Source organism: Sitodiplosis mosellana, unplaced genomic scaffold, assembly GCF_009176505.1.
Source record: "Sitodiplosis mosellana isolate CC-2019 unplaced genomic scaffold, AAFC_SMos_1.0 Smas_scaffold_6226, whole genome shotgun sequence".
NCBI classification, from domain to species: Eukaryota; Metazoa; Arthropoda; class Insecta; order Diptera; family Cecidomyiidae; genus Sitodiplosis; species Sitodiplosis mosellana.
Genome location: NW_022601467.1, coordinates 18,707,990 through 18,728,673, shown reverse-complemented (window position 1 = coordinate 18,728,673; position 20,684 = coordinate 18,707,990). Strand labels below are relative to the sequence as shown.

The 20,684-nt window shown below is 37.9% G+C and overlaps 1 protein-coding gene across 8 annotated transcripts in view; it reads left to right on the top strand.

Annotated features, from left to right (window-relative positions):
* LOC129579316 (CUGBP Elav-like family member 4) overlaps nucleotides 1-20,684 on the top strand; it is a 337,351-nt gene that overhangs the window by 220,145 nt on the left and 96,522 nt on the right. For all 8 annotated transcript variants that reach the window (XM_055469281.1, XM_055469280.1, XM_055469279.1 and 5 more), the window contains one exon: nucleotides 11,965-12,013. In XM_055469281.1, the coding sequence (XP_055325256.1) occupies nucleotides 11,965-12,013 (49 nt within the window). The remainder of the gene's footprint in view (nucleotides 1-11,964; nucleotides 12,014-20,684) is intronic.

Sequence of the window (20,684 nt, the reverse complement as noted above, 5' to 3'; positions counted from 1 at the left end):
CGTTTGTGTATGTGATGATGCATTCAGGCGCACAACAATTTAGCAAGAACAGACAACATCCATTCAATTCTCCTAATCAATGCGAAAGTTTTAGTGCCTAGCAAATAAAATGCGACAGGAATTAGATAGATATACCATATATATGAAAGCAAATTCCAATGCGTAAATTATTCGACAAAGCTACAGCCACACATGGATAGAATGAGTGAGAGTATTTTGATAAATACTAATTCGATTAATAACCAAAATAAATTCGCAAATTTACGATTGATGCCCCCGAAACTCGCAGCATGGCGAACATTCATTGGATGTATTGAACACAGAAGCGTACACAAGAGAGAGACACACAATGTGAGGCTGAGAGCGAGAGACGAAAAATTCAATTATTTTCTATTTTCATTCTATTTATCTATTTAGCCTAAACGAAAATTCCATCGTAATTTTCGCACGCATTTGTTTTCGTTCGTTTATTGGTCAGTGAAAAATGTGTGCGATGGAACTGGGTGATGTATATGTGTGTTTGAGCGCTCAGTACTTTGGCCATATGAAATGATTCCACATCCAACATGGTAGCATTACCATCACCAGCAGCCGGGCACTGGCTGGCGGCGATGATAAATTTAAAAGGTGACGAGTTAAATAGCTACTTTCCCGAAAATACCAAATCTTTAATTCAACAAAATAACACAGGCATAGCAATTATCATCTGAACTATGCGAAATGATTTGATCGCTTTCGAATTTGAAATGAATTCTAACTAAATTGGAATTCAATTTGGAGAGAATCCCATTGATGTTTTCCCGTGTAAATGTGTGCAAATATGAGCGATGGTGATGTGGGTCCATTGGTTTTTGTTTATTTTTGCCATTGTGTGGGTGTATGTGTTTCATTTCGCAATTTCATTTTATTGAAAATGTTTTCAATTTCGAATGGAAATCAAACACGGCATTGATTGCCTTTGATGCGTTTGTACAACAAAAATGCAGCAACAAAACAACTAACACACAAAAACTCACTCACTCACTCACTGAACTCGGCATTCATTTTCTCTGTCTGTTTCGTTTGCTGCGTGAAAAAAGGGGTGAGATAGAGGCTGGAAACACGCTAAGGTATCTGTAGCACCAGCCAGGACGTATTACATACGCTCCACGCTCTTTTTACCCATTTATTTTCTGTTCGCGTTCACCTACATGCGCGCTATCGGCATGTCCTTTATGCAACAGCATCCACACACACACACGCACGCACATGCACGCACACGCACTATCGGGCCCTCTCACCGAAATACATCTAAACAAAAAGTCAAAATCTCTTTTTCTACCCCAATAATTTAGTAGACTTACTTTATGGATAAAAGTTAATATATTATTTAAAGGTAACATCAAATAGCCTAAATCTATTTTAGGAGAAGGAGAGAGAAACAGATGCTGTAAAATGTAATCAGATATTGTTTTTTTGTGTTTATTTTCGTTTTGTGTCTCGCTTGCGCTCGTCATATCGAACGCGTTCAGCATTGATCGGCGTGAGTTGTGTGTCACATTCCAGAATGGTGATGTCATTTTGGCCATCCTTTTTTCCCCCTTTACTCGAGTCTCGTCACTCCATCGTTCTCTATCTCTTGTTTTTATTTTCGTTTCCATTTTATTTTGTCATTTCAGGCCCTGAAATGAAACGATTCGCAATATTATTCCACTTTATATTCCACATTACTTATCCGTTTTTAGCACTACATGAAATGTAGAGCTACTAATCTGCTTTTTTTTTGTCTAGATACTTTTTGACTACTCAAACTAATTATGGTGAATTTGTATTGTATGCTCATATTTTTTATTTGATTTAAAACAGTGGCAGTAACGACAAATAAGTGCATAATATCTCAAAGCGCCAATCAAATGTTTATTATCAAATGTTGTTTAAAAATTACATTAATTTTTCGTATAATATTTTCTGAGTCTTGACCAGAATTAAAGTGATTTTAGATTTTATGCTCATATTAATTATTTAATTTAAGCCAAAGGCAGTATATTTCAAAAAAGAAATAAAACCAAGATCTTGTAATTCATTCTGCAAATAAATATATTACTTCAAAGTTACTTTGATGAAATACATTTCATATAGTGCGCCAAAAAATAGTTTGTTGTGAAACAACAAAATAGATTAAGTAACCAACAGCTCAAGAACGCAGAGCGGAGCAAAGCGAAGCTCTGCGGTCTTGTTTTTTTACTCGTCTGCTGTTGCGATTGCCGAAATTTACCTTGTTTCATTTGTTTCAATCAAATTAGTGAGGGGGAGGAAGAGAGTGCGGCAACACACAGGCACACAGCGGCAGATTGAACGGAATGAGAATGGGACTAATAGAAGCAGAGAGAAAAAAAGAACACAGCAAATACGCTCTCAATCATATTTTTGGCTAAATCACTTAGCTTACCAGCTTTAATGTTGCTGCCTGAATCATGACCTTGCTGCTCGTGTTTTTTTTCTCTTCTGTTTTTGTTTTTTTTGTTTCGTTGCTCTCCGAAACAATACAATATATATATATATATGTATAAGTATCCAAAGTGCCGTTGTGGACGTGAATAGCAAAGGCACTCAAAATACGGCGTTGGCTTGAATGGTGAGGAGTGCGCGCATCCAGTGTCATAAACGATTAAAATTAGCATGATTTTTGAAAAATGGAAAGAAAACGGTAGCAGCTCACACAATTGCTAAATTAGTGACATCTGCTCTTATAATTTAATTTTCCGTTGTCATTTTGCGTGTGAATGTGTACGTTCACGAGAGAGGCTGTGTGAAGAGACACGCACATTCTACCTTTTTACTTTTTGGGTTCAGAAACCCTCTCAACTGATGCCATCACTAAAATTAATATCATTTCATATTCTCAATTTCAGATTGGCAGTGGCAAGCGGCTTTATAGCCGTTTGTCAGTGTAATCGTGCGCTTCTGATAAAAGCATAGTTTTTTATTTGTTATTTATCTGCCCGTTCGAAATGCGTACAATAGAATATGCGTCTCTTTAACTTTCCCTTATTCTCTGTCTCTCTGCCTGTCGTTCGCCTGCGAAATGTGTACGATGTCGTCGTCGACAGTGAAGATATTAAATCGGAGCCAAAATTTGTGACATCGATTTTTTAACTTTTATTAAACGCGTTACAGCGAATACGCATAAGGGATTCATTTTCGACTGGAGAATTTTCCCGAAAACGTCCGACAAACATCTTTAGATACGACGAAAAGAGCAGCGTAGAACAAAAAAAAACAGCAACAACGACAAACACAGCTCATGGACATCGAATATGAAGCATTGTACAGTACACGCAAAGAATGTGGATGTAGTTGTTGTTGGGCTTTTGCCATGGCTGATATTTGTTCGTTCGTTCGTTGTTTTTGTGTATGAGTGAACGAGAGTGTCCGGATAGCGAATGCCATTTTAAACCTTTCCTAATGAGTTCGGCTGTCACGTACGCAATTTGTCGCGAGGTTTTTAATAAAATCAACTGACGAACAGCCAGAAATAGGAATAGCAGCGCTAGCTCACCAGTTAAATACAAAAAAGAGACGTAGTCAGAAAAGAAAATTGCAACTCAAGCCCCACTGAAATGAGGTGAAACTTTTCCAAAATGATGCTTAGCTATTGTAATCTTTGGAGTCAGTCGGTGATCGTCACGATGAGACCATATTACGTGGCAAATGTGCTGAACACATTCGGGCTCGTCGTTCAATGAGATGAGTGCGCAATATTTGACAAGCTCTAATGGAGTACACAATGAAATTGAAATAATATATATTTAAAATGGGCTGGCGCCCGCGTACGAAAGCAATTAGAGCACTTTCGCAATTAGAAATTGCAATTTATTTGATTACCCTGAATGTGTTGAAGTGCGTGCGTTTCAAGCATTACGGCGATTGAGTTCTGAAGATAGACCGAGTGAACGAACGTACGTACGAAAGAGATGGAAATGATCATATGCCAATTTGAGCAGATGATTCGGCCGGCAAAAGCTCTCTCTCTCTCTCTCTCTCTCTCTCTCTCTCTCTCTCTCTCTCTCTTACTTTTGGCTTCGTAGGTTACAATATTGTTGATTTGGCAAGCCAAAAGCAAGCTGTCTTCATGCATGAAATCAATATGGTTCCATTTCAATGTGGATTGCAATTCATCCGGTCGGTATTATTCAAAATGCAGATTTCACTTGATGGTTTTCCCTTTGCCCCATTAATTCATTCAGTTGTTGCGCCCGTTTGAATTCCATTTACATTTGTATTTGACTCAATTTATGCACACAAACACACACACACACACACACACATACATACACACACTCACAGACAGCTCACAACCGATTTCCAACACATTTGAACAATCATTTAGAAAATGGAGCTTTTGCTTAAAAATTCACTACATACTCTAATGATGCCTGTCTCTTTCGCTCTCCCGTTCGCTTGCTCAGCGCCAAAAATCTGCATATGAAATGATGTAATGAATCTATTCGAGGTTTTGACCATAGAAAATAGCAATGGACATTGGCATTGATTGGTATGTGTGTTATTACCCGAATCGATGTTTGAAATTCTTTATATGTCCATCTCAGCGTAATATGAAATTATGCAATGGAGATGCGAATGCCATCGAATGCAGTTCGAAAAGTGGATAAGAATTGACAACGTTGGGAAAAATTGGAAATTGGCGAATGAGAAAAAAAAACAGACAGTGAGAGCGAGAACAAATGTCATCCATTCGACACACAATGATTAAATCATTTTATACATATTTACCATGATACGAAGCAGAACACAGTCTGCAAATATTACGACAATGCACAATCTGTTTTGAATCGTTTCCACTCTTTGAAATTGAATCGGATCCAGAATTGTTTTTTTCTTCTCGCTGTAGTTTGATTCTCTATCGATTTTCAGGATTCAGTTTCTCTCTTTCCTGTTCCTCTCTGCGAATCAAACATTGATTGTTCGACATATAACTCGACCAACAAAGTAAAAAATAAAATACTATACATTTTTGGCTACAATTTGTACAGTCTGTTGAACTACTAACTGTGGAATTCGGGTGCGCGCGAGCGAAAAGAGCACAAACATTGTTGTGTGTTTGCCAATATGACAACAGTCTGAAAAATAATGAACCTGTAGTTAATGAGTACAGCTCGTTCACTTCGCCCTCTACGCATATGTATGCGCGCGTGCACATTTGTTCTGTCAGTAATATCATAAATATTACACATTGCTGTGCGACGAATGAAATTCGGCGAGCAGCGAAAACACGGCCAGCAGTTACATTAAAATCACAATTCCAAACAAATTTTTGCGAGTGCGTTTTGCGTTGTGCAACTCATGCGATTCACAATGATGTGTCGACCAGACTCTGGTCGACCATTATGAGTACTTTTGTCTCGCGTCAATCCACGCACACACACACACACACACACACAAAAGCACAAACTCCAAACACCCACACACGATCCATTTCTGTTCATTCATCTACACTGTATCTCTCTATCCGTACAACCGTATAATATGTTGTGCATTACGCGACATAATACATATTTGGAATTAATTTGTCAATTTTCCCCGGAGCCGGACCGACAAATGTTTTTCCTCTTGTTTGGTTTGACTTTTTCAAAAACAAATGTTCACACCACCGCTTTCACATTTTATTTTATTTAAATGTTGAAATGGTAGCACACTCGTGCGGCATTTTTTAAATTTCAATTCTACATCCGCCGCCCTCATCCACGTCTCTGGCGACTGCAACAGCAGCACACATTCATTTTTCTCTTGTGAACACAAGCATTTGTTCCTGTGTGCTCATTTGATGAACATATTTTTTTCACGTCTGCCTTTCTTGTGCACGTTATGCTTTGTTTGTAGCTTTTGTTCGCATTGTGTGCCGCGAAAATTGCCGTTTTATGTTTTTTTCATATTTACATTTCATAGGATTGTATACAGAGACAGTGAGCATCAAACCACATTGAAAATGAGAAAGAGAGAGAGAGAGATGGAGAGTGAAAAAGAGGGAATCCAAATAGAGTGGTTGGCATCACTGCGGTATCAACAGCAATCCAGTGAAAAAGCCAAACATTTAGCGCCCGTCCGTTGCACAATCAATGCATTGAAGGAGATATATTTGATTGGGTAATTTCAGAATGAGACAGAAATGCTGACTTGTGTATGCTTTTTGCAACCAATAGCCTGGCTCTTTGTTTGATGTTTTACCATTCGCCCGTTTTTTTTTCACGCATGAACGCGCGCGCCAGCACACACGCCGATGCAATGGTTTATGGCATCAATCAAACCACATTCAAACATTGTGCCAATATTAATCGTCAGATAATTAAAATCGGGCATCGTTAAAATATGTACACAAAGTGTTTGCAATCAATTTAGAATCAGAAAATAAAATTGAATTCCCATCAAGCTGCCATGCCGTTCCGGTGAATGCAAACGTATTTTCCTAATTAGGTAATTTCGCTTGGAAATATTTTTTTGTTGTTCGTTCGTTCGCTCATCCGATCTCTCTCTCTCTCTCCCTCTTCCATTCTCTAACTCGCGCTCAACACAGTACTGGCCGGTGCTCTCGTTCTCGTGTCCACCATACCTCTCACCTCTGGCCAAATATTTGCTAATTCGCATTCAACCGTTTTGGCGACGATACGCGCGCGCGTTCCACTGCACTTGGGTGTCACGCGGCCCGTACTCACATCCACTCCTTCTCCTGCTCTCCTCGCCTCCCACGTTTTACCATCGAAGTGTTATGGCAACCAAGCGTTGAAAAGCAATTGAAAATTATTGTAAATAATTACGTGTAAATTCGCATTTTGAATTGACTGGGAATGCGATGGTGGCCTTTGAAGCGGCAAGCCACTGTGCGCACGTGAAAATGGGCTGTACCGACAATCGACTTCCAACATACATACTCGGGGCTAGATAATTGGAAAATGTTCGCTAGATAGCAAATTTAATTAAATCAGATTTATGAATTGAATATACATATGTGTGGTGTGGCAACAAAATCATGGGCCAAATATTTGATTCTATTTTGGTGCTACGCAGAAATCTACTCCAATGTTCGAAATAATAATTGAGTATACGCATTTTTTGTTAGCTCTCCTTCTTCTGCTAAACATAAAATCGAACGATAGTTTCGAATCATAGATGGCGATATACGTATACAAGGCTTACGATACAAGGTTTTCACTTGATTTTTAACGGGGCTTAGAGCGAAATGCGGAATAAAAAAAAACCTTGAAGAAAATGGCAATCGATTAGAGATGTTGCTAAACCACACACAACCATAACAATACATCATTCATTCGAAAAGTTTTATATAGAGGCTGTGTGATAAGAGCGAGTACATAAAGTGAAGGTGGTAAAAAATTTCAAACTTTCAATTCAACAACAACAACGACGTCGACGTTGAACTTAGTGATTCATCATCCAACAGCCCATAGGCACTCTATATCTTCTTTAGTTCATTTTCGGTTTCTTTCCACTTCCTGTTTGATGTCGATTTTTCTGAGGAAATAAACAACAAACGCAATCGCTCGCACATCACATGGATCAGAAGCTGAAAAAACACACGACGCGCACCCTCCAGCGAAAAAGTAAAAAAAAAAGATTCTTTTGAAATAATGTACAGTCATGGACAAAATTGAGCGTACGCCTATAAATTTGTGTTTTATTTTTTCCAGTAACTTTTCATCTCAAATGTAATATATCAATGGGAAGTACATGAAAAATGAATAACATTGGCAATTTTGAACATCAAAATTGGCCGGCCAATAGGCGGCTTATGGCCCTCGGTAAAAACGGCCAAAAATTCAACTTTTTCCCCAGCCGTTCGATTTAAAAAGTTTAAATGCAGTTTCGAAGGCCTTCAGGAGCAGATGCTTTTAAACGCTGAAAACTTTCTGATTGGTTTCAATTTGGCCAAGTTATGGCCGTTGGAAAAATGGCCGATTTTTTTCGAAAAATTAAACCAAGCGTTTGATTGCGAAATGTCATATGTCGTTGGAAAGCCCATTTAATGAAGATAATTTTAATAGTATAAAACATAGAAATCGGTTACAATTTAACCAAGTTATAGGCGTACGAAAATTTTCGTCAAAATTTTTTTGGGTTTTCCAACGGCCATAACTTGCCCAAATTGAAGGCGATCCGAAAGTTTTCAGCGTTTAAAAGTATCTGCTCCTGAAGGCCTTCAAAACTACATTTAAACTTTTCAAATCGAACGGCTGGAGAAAAAGTTGAATTTTTGGCCATTTTTACCGAGAGCCATAAGCCGCCTATTGGCCGGCCAATTTAGATGTTCAAAATTGCCAATATTATTGATTTTTTATGTACTTTCCATTGATATATTACATTTGAGATGAAAAGTTACTGGAAAAAATAAAACACAAAATTTATAGGCGTACGCTCAATTTTGTCCATGACTGTAGATGAAGTTTGCATTAGTTATCAAGTGATGCTATTACATTTCGGTTAAATTATGTTTTGACGTTAAAAAACTTCGATCGAAAAACAACAACAACCATCACCTTTACTACGGAAAGAATGGTAAGGAAGCGGCGAAGATAGGAGAACGTTGGAACGCACTCAAGCCCGAAAATGTATGTTCTCTCTCTCACACGACCTAATTTTTATGTGCGAGGAGATCGTATTCAATAATGAACCTTTTATAATCATCATCGCTTCGGTTCAGAGAGCTAATATAAATAAAATGTGTGTATCACGGGGCTGTTGTTGAGGCTCGTATCAAAGGGAAATAATGGTTGCAACAACAACAATTTTATTTAACAGAGCAAAAGCAATCAAAAAATGGAATGAATCTAAAGTAAAAAATCAGATTTTTTCTCTCTCTTCGTTCTTTCAATATATTCTAATGGGAGTGACACGTTAGGGATATTTTCACCGAGCTAAAAGTACCAGGCAAACACAGGCAAGCGGCAAACGCGAGAGAGAGAGAGAGAGAGAGAAAGAGTCATGTGTCATATAATATTTGCCGTATTGGTAAATATATTCCACATTCAAAAGGGGAAAAAATCAAATATACGTACGCACTAACGCGCAAACCAATGATGACAGGCACGTAAATAAACTTTTTCCATCTTTTGCTTGCTCTTTCAATCTCTTGTTCACGCTCAATGCCGCGCCGCGCTCACTGCTTTTGCTCCATATAATTCAAGAGCATGAAAGGCGACCGAACCACACGGCACATTTCACATTGGACCTAAATGCTGTACAAAGCACTTATTTAATGAGAAAATTTATGCAAATATTGAGAAAAGACGAAAACGCCATGGTCGCGGTTACGCAATCAAAAGGCATCATTTAGTGACAAACACAATAAAAATGCACAGAATGAAGAAGTGAACGGTGAAAAACAAATAATGAACGAACAAACGAAAGACAGCAAGCGAACGAGAGAGACAGCGAGCGCCCGAAAAAGAGGGAGTTCATGATGAGGAACGCACCCAAAAGCAACAGAAACACGGACCAAATTGAAATTGGTGTGTAATTTCTTATTCGTGACGAATGGTTTATATATTTTACATTTTCTCGAGCTCATCGAAAATGCTTGAAGGAACGATGTCAATACTGCGTTCATTCTAAGTAAATACACCCGTGTGCTCTGTTCGGCTCGGCCCGGCTCTGTCTTATCAGCACACGCATTTTGGCGTTATATTTTTTCTTTCTTGGCATGAGTACCGTGCATGACGCACACACTTATTGATAATTTATTGGCAAAATACGCAAATATCGTTATGAATCAATACGCAGGCAAGGTTTTACCGCTTCCTCGTTCTTCGGGCTTGAAAATGACGAAACATTCTTTTGTTGTAGTCGTCCTCATCTTCGTTGGCGTCGTTATCATTGTCGCACTGATGATGTGTGTCGTTGGCGCATTTGTGGATAAAGCTGGTAGATGAATTTCACCGAATACGTATTTAAACCATTGAAAAAAGCGAAACGTGTTCAATGCGCGCCTTGTTGATCAGATCTTTTATATCTCTCTCGCTAATGGATATAATGCAGCCCCTTTTCGTTTAATTAAAATATTTTTACATAACGTGATGAGATAATTACTTTATGCGCCCGTCTACCCTCTTCGTTCTTTTTTAACTCGTTCATTTTCATCTTGTGTTTGCTTATTCTTTTTTTTCTCTCTATCTCTCTTGCTGGCTCACTTTCGGTGTATGTGTGTATTTTTTTCCCTTTGACCTAGCGATTTATCGTCGTTACCGTTATTACTCGTTGTTCCATCGCAAAATATTTGCTCGGAGATGAGATTGTTTTGGGACTGCCTTACTTATCACATCCTTCTCTCTCGTTTCTTCTTTTTTTCTTTTCCTTTTCGCTTATGATCAGCACTTTTTTCTTCTCACGAAACACTTTATGCTGGTATTAGATATTTGCTTTCTAAATTTCGAAAAGTGTCACACAGTGTTTTGCAGATGGAAAGGGGGAAACGAAGAGAAACAGAAGAAGAAAAAAAATTGTGTTCACGCTGCAAACATATATTTTATAGCATTTGTGGCATTTTTCGTTTTGTGTCTGCTTATTGAAATTTATGTGAGTTTTTGTGATACAGAACCGCAAAATGTATGAGAGATGTATCTCTCTTTGAAGATTTGTTTTGGGAATTCAAAAGCAGCATTTGTCTCTCTGTGTGTACACGATGAAGTTAATCTGTTAATTGAAGCACACCCGTCTGACTTTCTTGAAACCATTAGATGATTGGATGTTCCAAAAATTGTGACAAAAACAAAAAACCAAAAGAAGAACAAAACCGAAAAAATATCAAAAATAAAGAAAATTTGAAGCGATATTCTTTATGCTTCAATCGCGACTGATTTTCTTAATTTGTGTGCAGTGTGTTCTCGCGTACAATATTTTCGCCGCGCTCTAGCTCCAGTTCCCTTTCTCTCGCCCAAAATTACATAAGGGGAAAACAATCGATTCGATAAATTATGACAGTGACACCAAAATTTAATGGCCAAATCTATAAATTGTTCCATGGGATTTTCGACCGCGATGTTGTTATTGTATGGGTGTGAAGTGTGCGGTGAGCGGTATTGGCTTTCATTTTTTTCATCGTCGTCGTTGTCGTCGTTGTCGCCGTTGTTGTTGTTGTTTCCTTTTCACACTTTGTGTGCCATTACAGTGGCTCTGCATTCATAACACGTATTGAAACGTTGTACGTGCGCTTATTGTTTTAAAAATATGGTGCGGATTGCATTGCCCTTTGAATGAATATTAGTCTATAGTATATTATAGTTGATATTTTATGTGTGATTTTTTTGTGTGTTCTCGCCGATTTTTGGTTTGTGTGCATCACTGCCCAATGCAAAGGTATAAGCAGAGGAGAGCAGAAGCAAAAGAGAGAGAGATGTAAAAAGTAGCAGAGGCATTTAATGTGTCTGAATTACACCGGCCCTTCCAGCTATAATTTGCCATATTAAATTCAACTCGCATCCACGTTTTTGGCCAATAAACTATTAGTTGCAAGACACTTTTTTCCAATCATTTCAGCAGCGCGTACCACATTACAAACGCTCGTGTTGCTCCATTGCTGGTTTATGGCTCAATAGCGTTAGCTACCACATTTGCAATAGTTCAATAAAAATAAATCTCTTTTGTAAATTGTGCAAACGTACGGGTACGACCTTTACCATGCACATTCCACTCTCGTTTACTCGCAAGTGATTTGCAAATCGATTCGGATCGCTCGTGTTCCAATCGATTTACTGACGTTTCTAAAAAAGTTCCGTTGCACTGCAGAAATTTTCTCCTTGAAAAAATTTCCATACAATGGCTCATAGTGGATTTTGCGTGTGGAAGACCGAAACGTGTTATTAGAACCGTTGTTATCATTACAAAATAGCATTAAAGAATTTTTTAACACTTGAAAACAAAATACTAATCGAAAAACTTTACCCTCTTGTTTCTTTGCAGATGAACCGTCCTATTCAAGTTAAGCCAGCGGACACTGAAAACCGCGGTGGTATGTTGATCGCATTTTAAATACATTCTTTTCCGGCTTTTTTTTCATTTTTTTCGTTTCACCGATTGGTTGTCCGAGATTTTTTTTGGTTTCATTTCAATGCATACTGATTAAGCTAAAAAGCAGATAAAAATAAAACAAAAATCCAAAGAAAGTATTTTGTCAACAAAACAACTAACTAGAACCAAAGAAAAAAAAATCAAACAAAACAACTGTGTGTACATGTTTTACAACTAATAGCGACTGTGTACTAACTCTGTGTGTGTATGTTGTAAAAAGCTAAATGGAAAAACTCAAAACTTATGCCTGTATTAAAATCAAATAAGCTCATCATTTTTCAGTTTAAACGCCAAAAAATAAACGAATTTAGTTAGTTCCTTCCTGCTATAATAAACTTAGAATATTTAAAACATTTCTTCAGTTAATACTTGTACTTATGCTTTAGCCCTTTCTCCTAACCAAAACCCACCACGGCACCCACACGCTCAGCCCGCGCTCGAGTGTTGCTCCAAACTTTTTGCACTGCATCAAAATTTAATAAGATTTCATCTTTTGCTTGACACTTTTTAATCTTTGTTTTGTGCATCAATTTATTTCGGAAATTCACCCAAAATGATTCTTTTGCTGAAGTTTAGAGATGCTCAAGCATATAAGCTTTTGACTTGAGCGTTGAGTCTTGCAATACGATATATGTACACATGTATAAGTACGTTTATTTCGGTGTTCCGTGCTGTTGAATAATGCGGTGCAAGAAGAGCATGCAGATATGCTTCGAATGTTTTCTGTTCTTCAACTCAACGTTCACCGAATACGGAGAGAAAAAGAGAAAAGATGAAATGACATTCATGTGAATTGTAGTATCGAACGCATCATGTGACACATGACTAAGGTGCTATCCCCGTATGAAAACCTGCACATATTTTAAATAATATTTGAAAAGAATTCAGCAAAAATATGACTGTAAAACTGAACATGTAGAAAACACAGTGAAGAACGACAGAGAGAGAGAAAGCATACAGAGGAAAAAATTCTATTACTCGTCGGAAGTGTTATGAAGTCTGTCGTGCATCAAAATCGCTGTTGGGGCGGGTATCTCTTTCTCCCTCTCTCTCCCACTCTCTCTCTCTCTCTCTCTCTCTCTCTCTCTCTCTCTCTCTCTCTCTATGTGTGCGTGTGTGAGTGACGTTTCTGTTGAGCACGTTGATGGATCAGCGAGCTGGGGCGAGCACATTTCATGCTGCAAATAAGGAAACGGTAGTTACCAGATCAAATATCAAATAGGTCTTTGAGGAAACATTCATGTGATGAGTCTTTTGCTTTTGTCTTCGCCAGCCTTCTCTCCATGCTTCGTAATAAATATATACAAACAGCAGCAGCATCAACAACTGTTGGCGGCTGAAATAGCAGCATGACGCTGGTGCTACCGCCCAAAAACAGCAGCACCATGTTTCTTTCGTTGTTTTAGTTTGCTTTCTTATAAATACTTTTTAGTTACTTTTCCATTCTCTCCTGTGTGCAGTGAATATGACGCTGAATTAAACGAACATAATACACTATACGGCGCGCATTGACAACACATCTTCTCTCTCGAACTCGCACACATACATACACACACACACACACAGTGTACACATGCCAAGCATCTCGACGTAGTTGTCTTCCTAACAAAGTTTATATGTGCACCATAATCGTACTTTATTATTCCGAGTAAAAAAAAAATAGCGGAGCAGATAGAGCACACGAAAAAAAAAGCCAGAAAAAAAACAAAATCGAAAAAAAGCCGAATAAACGTATACGTTGGTACTTGGTTTACTGTTTTCGACAATGGCTCAATGTCTTCAGAAGCGACTTCTTACATTTTTCCTCTCTTCTTTCGCCAATTTCTTCCCTGCCTTTACTTGTGCTGCTCGGAATTCACTTCTTTTTTGCTGCCATGTTCCTCACTTCGCGTTGTTCGCTTCTTTGATGACTTTTGACATCAATGCTTTCTGCAGCAGGCATACTGTTGATGATTTTGAAATGCTTAGACCATCAACACAAAAGTATTAAGGAATCTTTCGAACAACGAACACTTGAGATTCGTCAAATTGCTGCACGGATGTATCGAGTATGTTCGGTTGCTGTTGTTATGGGGCTGATGGGTTGCGTTTTAATGCCACAAACTTGTCAAATGCCTACAACAACCGACACAATGTCTCAAATGGGCGCTGAACGAAAGATTTTTCGCTCCCGAAAAAAAGTATAGTTCATAAATTTGGTTTATTACATTACACAAATATTTTTCACTGAAAAAAAAAGAAGTTAAAGAAATAAAAAAGAAAACGCAGCGCGCAAAGACGTATTTTGGATGGCGTGGGCTTCAAAAATAATCACAACAACAACAACAGCATCAACATTGAAAAATAATAACGAGAAAAACACCAAGAAAAAAGTAAAAAAAAAAGAAAAGAAAAGAGAACGACTTGAGCGAATACAACAAAATAAAAGTGTACATAAAATATTCGTGTATGGATGAAGAAGTACAATAGGGTGAGACCGTAAAAAAAGCGTTGCAAAAAGTGAACAGCGAAAAAAATGACGCATATCTCACTCTATTTTGTATTTCGCCGATGGTTGTTCTTCCAATTTTTGCTCCTTGCTGAATCCAACTTCTTCTTCTTCTTTGTTATTTTCTTTTCGTACACTGCTTGCCCTCCACCCCCACTCGCTCGCCCATTCTATCTCGTTCCATCTCTCACATTTGCTGCGCTGTGTATGTGTGTCTCGTTTTTAATTTTGCACTTCGTTCCGTTACTCCCATTAGTCTGGCATTATAATATGGCTTATTTTATTTTATTTTTGTGTTTCGTTTCGGATGATGTCTCAGTTGTGCTCCTGTTGGCTCGTCGAGCCACTAAAGGAATGTTGCATATATCATATAAATGCGAAATTCACTGCGAATATATTACGTAATTTATAAGAATAAGCAGGTAATTTGCTTTGAAATATTGCAAACTTGATGAAAAATACTTTTCATTCCAATGCAAATTCTTTAACGCACCCCAAACTACCACGTCACATGCGCTCTTTCTTTCTCTCTCTCTCTCGCTCGGCGTATTCGGTTTATTTTTTATTCTTTTCCGTCGTATTTGCTCTCACTCGGATGCTTTTTCCATTCGTTCATTCTTTATTTTCTTCATCGGCATTGCTCATAGTATGGCAGCCACTCAGGCCGAACAAACGCGCCATATCACGATGATAATCTCTCTTTCTCATCCCAAAAGCCCTCGCGCTCACTTACTTACTCGCTCACTTCGTTTCCCTCCATCACTCCCAATGCATTCCTATTGTTTGTGGTGCTTCTCACGCATCCCACGCATTCAATTCGCTTCTCGTCTCCCTTTCTCTATCTGTTTTTTTTCCTCGCTTGTCAGTTCTAAAACTAATAATAATGTGTTCACAAGTCTTAAACATGTTAAATTCTTTTATAATTGAATTATTTATTGAACGAATTAAATAGCATAGTAGTAAGCCGGAAGCGGAGACCGCCCCGAACGAACGAACGAATGAACGAGAAGAAGCATTGCGGATAGAATAAGCGAATTCTTGCATGAAGCTACAAAATGAAATGCCAGTAAAATTTAGATTAAAAGCAACCATGAGCTTATTTCGTTTGGAGCAACAACAATATTTTCGCATTTTCCACCGAAATAAAAAATTATTTCCACAAATAAAAATTCCGTTGATATTCCAAATAGCAATGCTCTGAATAACATTTGTATTTTGCAGTCACAAAAAGGGACATTTTGTTGAGTCTAACAGTAAAAAAATTTCAACAATTTTCATTATTTTTTTTTTCCTTGCTTTTTCTGCCATCATCCCAGGAGAACACGAAAATTAATGCACATGTGACAGTTTTGCTGAATTCATGACCATGTTTGCTTGTTTTGTGTTCGCTACTTGTTTCATCTTGTTATTTGAAAACAACAGCAAAATAAAAGCACAAATGCCTCACGATAGACATTTCCATTTTTGATTTGCCTTAGAGAGCGAATAAAATGAGCTATAACAAAACTGCAAACACATACTCATTTTTCGATTGATCGCTGGAAAAAAAAAGAATTCCAAAACAAATTACACTTGAAACCTTTTTTTGAAATTCGACCCATCTCTTGTGTGTGCGTACGTGTGTCTATCTCTTTGAACGATGCGAAATTGTGCGCAACCAACCGAACCAGACCTTTTCATATGTTGCATCAGAAAAGAAAATATGTAATGCTCAATCTTCAATAATTGGTATTGAAGAGAGCAGCTTATAGCCGATGCAAAATCATTTTGTTGTTAAGAGTTTTTCGTTTTTCTTTTTCTCATTCTGATAAAGACCTTTCTGACTTATCTCTATTTTTTTCTTCCGTCTCGCTTTCTCTTGACGCGTTTTCAGTTACTTCTTTTCCACTCTTTCTCTCGGTTTTCGACATTTACATGTTTTGGCATACTTCTCGTTATTGGTAAGAAGATCCATCGTTCTTGAAATAAATCATCTCTCAGTGGATAGGTTTTCACATATATTTTTTGGAAAGAAGAAGAAAAAAAAGAAGAAGACATAAGAGTCTCCCATTTCAATTTTCGATATTTCGTTGACTGTCTTCATTCATTTGAAAATTGCGAACAAATTTATGTACTCGAAAGAGATTTTCTTTTTATTCTTCTTCTGATCTTGTTAAAAGCTTCGATATTCGTCATGAGAGAGAGAGGGAGAGAGAGAGCCACAGAAAGAAATAGAAAAAATGTTCAAGAAAATGGAGGCTCAATGATAACATACCGTGTGCACACAAATTACCAAAAAAAAAATTTCTTTCAAAAGACGCAAACTGTCAATTTCGAGAAAATACTTATCAAAAATGAACAGAGGAAAAAAGTACAAATGTTAGACTCACATACATTTTGTGGTCTCCCGAGTCAGAACATAAAAACCACACGATGCGATGATGAAACGCCACGATTCGTTCGTTCCTTCAAAACAATGAAAATCGAAATAGAACACGTTGCATCGTACGCAACCGAATGAAAATAATCGAGAGAAGAAACAACGAACGAAAAACAAAAAAACTGAAAAATATCCGGTAAAACTTTGAAGTGGCATTTAACTAACGAGAGAATGGCCAGGAAAGAATGAAGAATCCGCAAGAAAACAAAACAGAAAAGAAAACGAATGAACATTGAGCAAGAATAGAAATACGATAAAGGAAGAGGGCGAACGAGTGGAAAAAAAATTGAAACAAGCCCAGTACAACTTTCACCAAACATATTGTTATTACTTTAAACATTAAACGGCCAGAGGACAAACGAGAAAATATGCTATTATTTAGCACTCCATTAAAGTTTTCATTGTCACTAATTAAGGTTTTTGGCAAGGAAATAAAATTCCAAGCGTTCGGTTCGTATGAAACAGCAGAAGAGAAAAAAAACACACTCGCACACATTCATATATACAACACTTGAAAAAATACCGAAAACTTTCGATGCAAGAAGCAAAAAATACAAGAGAAAGTAAAGCGCAAGTTTTTTTCCCTCTGCTGTTGAAAGCGTATAGTGGCTACACCATTACTGAGCGAGAAAAAAAAACAACGAATCTGCGAATGGTTTGGGAATGCCTGAAAATGAAACGAGCAAATTTGAAAATAAAACAAACGAATGAATGACGGTGGTGCAATGATTCGGATGGAAGACGAAAATACATTTAGCTACTTGCCAGCGCCAGAATAAAAGACAGACAAAAAAAAATAAGTGAGACGTCGAATCATCAGTGTCAACATATTAACGCTGAACACAGTGCACAAGCGATGTATGTGCTTAAATGATGGCATGACAGAGGAGAGAGAAAAAAGCAGCAATAAAACGTTTAATTAGCACAATTTACAATGGCATTCTTCATCGTTTCAGAGGAGTTGAGAAACAAAATAAAGACTGTGTGGCAATGTAATATTCTTTTCTGCTGCTGCTGCGTTTGTTCGAATTGAAGGGAATGAAATCAGCATTAGCATGTGCATTTGCCGTTTGCACAGTCAGTCAGTCTATTGAAATGAAATTACCAGCTGTTCGAATCCATGGCAATTGATTCAATTTAATGCGAAAGCGGATTCTCTTGTTTTGGTCTGTTGACTACGGAGCTAGAACAAATGGAGAAAGGATAGCAGAAAAACGAATGAGACGATGACGACGAAGACCAAACGAGAAAATCGATTTTCATATTCGTTGTAATGCACATTAAATGTAAATTTCCTCATGCCATGGATAATTGTGTGCGTATGGTTATAACTTACATATGTGTCTGTATTTTGCACGCAAAATGATCTGCGAATTTCCATGCAAAACGATGGAAAGGGGCAAAAAGAGAGAGAAAAGAATTGGGAAATGATAAAGAAGAAGAAGACGAAAATGCCACGAAATCATGAGAGACACAAGAGCTAGAGATTTGTTATCTTATGTGTGTGTGTGTATATTCTGAACGATGATGGTGAAACGGCCGGAATACACACTGAGTGTGTTTCCATGTGCGTGCACACATAAAAACTAAATAAATATGGATCAGTACGTACACAGGCGATGTGAAAAGATAAAAGCGGGGAGCAAAACACCACTATACGTTGAACGCACATCAGCACTAATAAAAACCATCTAAGTCAAAAAATCGAAGTCAGTAGAACACACACGCACACCCCAACACACAAACGCACGCATACGCTCGTTCATACACGAGCATCCCGGCTGAATATGAAAAATGTAGGCAACGGAGCTGAGTGTGTGTATTATACACGCAGCATCTTGTCGTTTGATACTACACGGCATCTCTGCCTTTCGCAAATTTGGACAGTGAGTTTTTGTTAGTCGCTTGGAAAAGTTTCGTTTTTCGACCTGCACCCAAAAATGCCGCTTCATACAATATACATGCGTAGGCAGAGACGAGTGTTCGTTTTGTCGCTGTCATTCTTCTTCTTTTTTGTTTGTTCGTTCTCCCTTCACACGCCTCACTCACATTCTCCATTGCGTGCGCGAGAAAAAGAGAGGGGAAAACATCCATTTGAGAAAAGTGCGAAAAGCAAACGGCAGAAATTAAATACCTTCCATGCGCTTCCATTTGAAGCTTGCGATGGATGTCAATTTTCCAGCTGGTTCAGTGCAAATTCACGTTGTGTTGCCTGCCAATCGAACCTTCGTCGTGAAAGTAAAAAAAAAGCCACCATCTAACGATGAAATACATTTACGTTGGAATTGAGGGAGGAAAAATAAAAAAATAAAAGTACTATCGCGACCAAAAGAAATAGGGAGGGAGTGTGTATGTGTGTGGGTACAAAAATGTATTTTATCACGAAAGATGCAATGCAACAACCATTCAATAAGTCTGTTTAACGATTTAATGATTGCTGGCACTTTTTCGACAGCCTCATGGAATGGCGTGATAAAAACACACAACCATTGCTTATGCTTTTTTTCAACGGAGTCGCCAATTATGAGTGATAAGCACATAACAAAAATAAACAGATGAACGAATAATAAATAGTAGCAATAATAAAAGCAACCCACAAGCAAAAATGATGATACAAAAAGATGGAAAAGAAGGAAAAAAAATCCTTTTCCACGCGCAAACATATACGGAGAGAGAGAGAGAGAGAGAGAGAGAGAGAGAGAGAGAGAGATTGAACATATTTGCAAAGCGAACGAAAATGGAGTGAAAAACGCGATGAAGAATTCAAAAATATTGCCTTCTATATGCATCACGTCGATTTTACGTCGGGATTCATCTTATTTCATCAATTTTATGTGTTTTTCCTCTTTGTTCCCCGATTCTCGATATATTTCGTGTGTGTTCTCGATTCCCACATATTGGTTTTGCGGAGGGGAGCTTCAGTCTTATATACATTCAGTGGCGGCGCTTTCTCTCTCTCCCTTTCTCTCTCTCTTACGTTAAGTCTGTTCAGCGCTCTCTTTCATCTGCCGATGTGTTTGTGTGTCGCTTGGTGTTATTGTTTTTTGCTCTGCTTTCTTCTCTCGTCTCCCTTTTCTCATTTTCACGCTCGCCAAAATCGAAAATTGTTGTTGCCGCTTCTTATTTGATTTTATTTTGTATCGTAAGCTATCGTAAATCGACGGAAAATATTGCGTGCAAAGGAGAAAAGGTGGCATAAATTCTAAGCACCGTATGCGTTTGCTATTTCATTTTTATTATGTCGTACGGTATTGTACAATTCGCTTCTATACTTATATATATATATAGACGTATGCGTTTATTTGATTGTTTTCGGTTGATTTTGATTCGATTTCCAGTTGTTGGCAGTCTCTTTGAGTACAGCAAGCAACGTCAAAGAAAAGAAAGAACGGGACACACACAAAAAAGCAGTCCATGGCCATCCATTTGCATCGCATTCCATCAAAAAGTGTTGAAATGTTGCGCATCAATTTTAAGGACTTTTTATTTTACCTTCATTCATTTTATGGACAACCCCGAATATTTGAAGAGATAATGCATTTGGTCGCCGTCATTTTCAATCACTTTTCATGCTCGTCTACTTATCACCATTTCCATTCCGAGCACAAATGTTGATTAGCTTGTCGTTCATCGACTTTCGAATGTCTCATCAAAACCAATTCGCTCGTTCGATTCCCACACCCACCAAACTGTATGGACATGTTC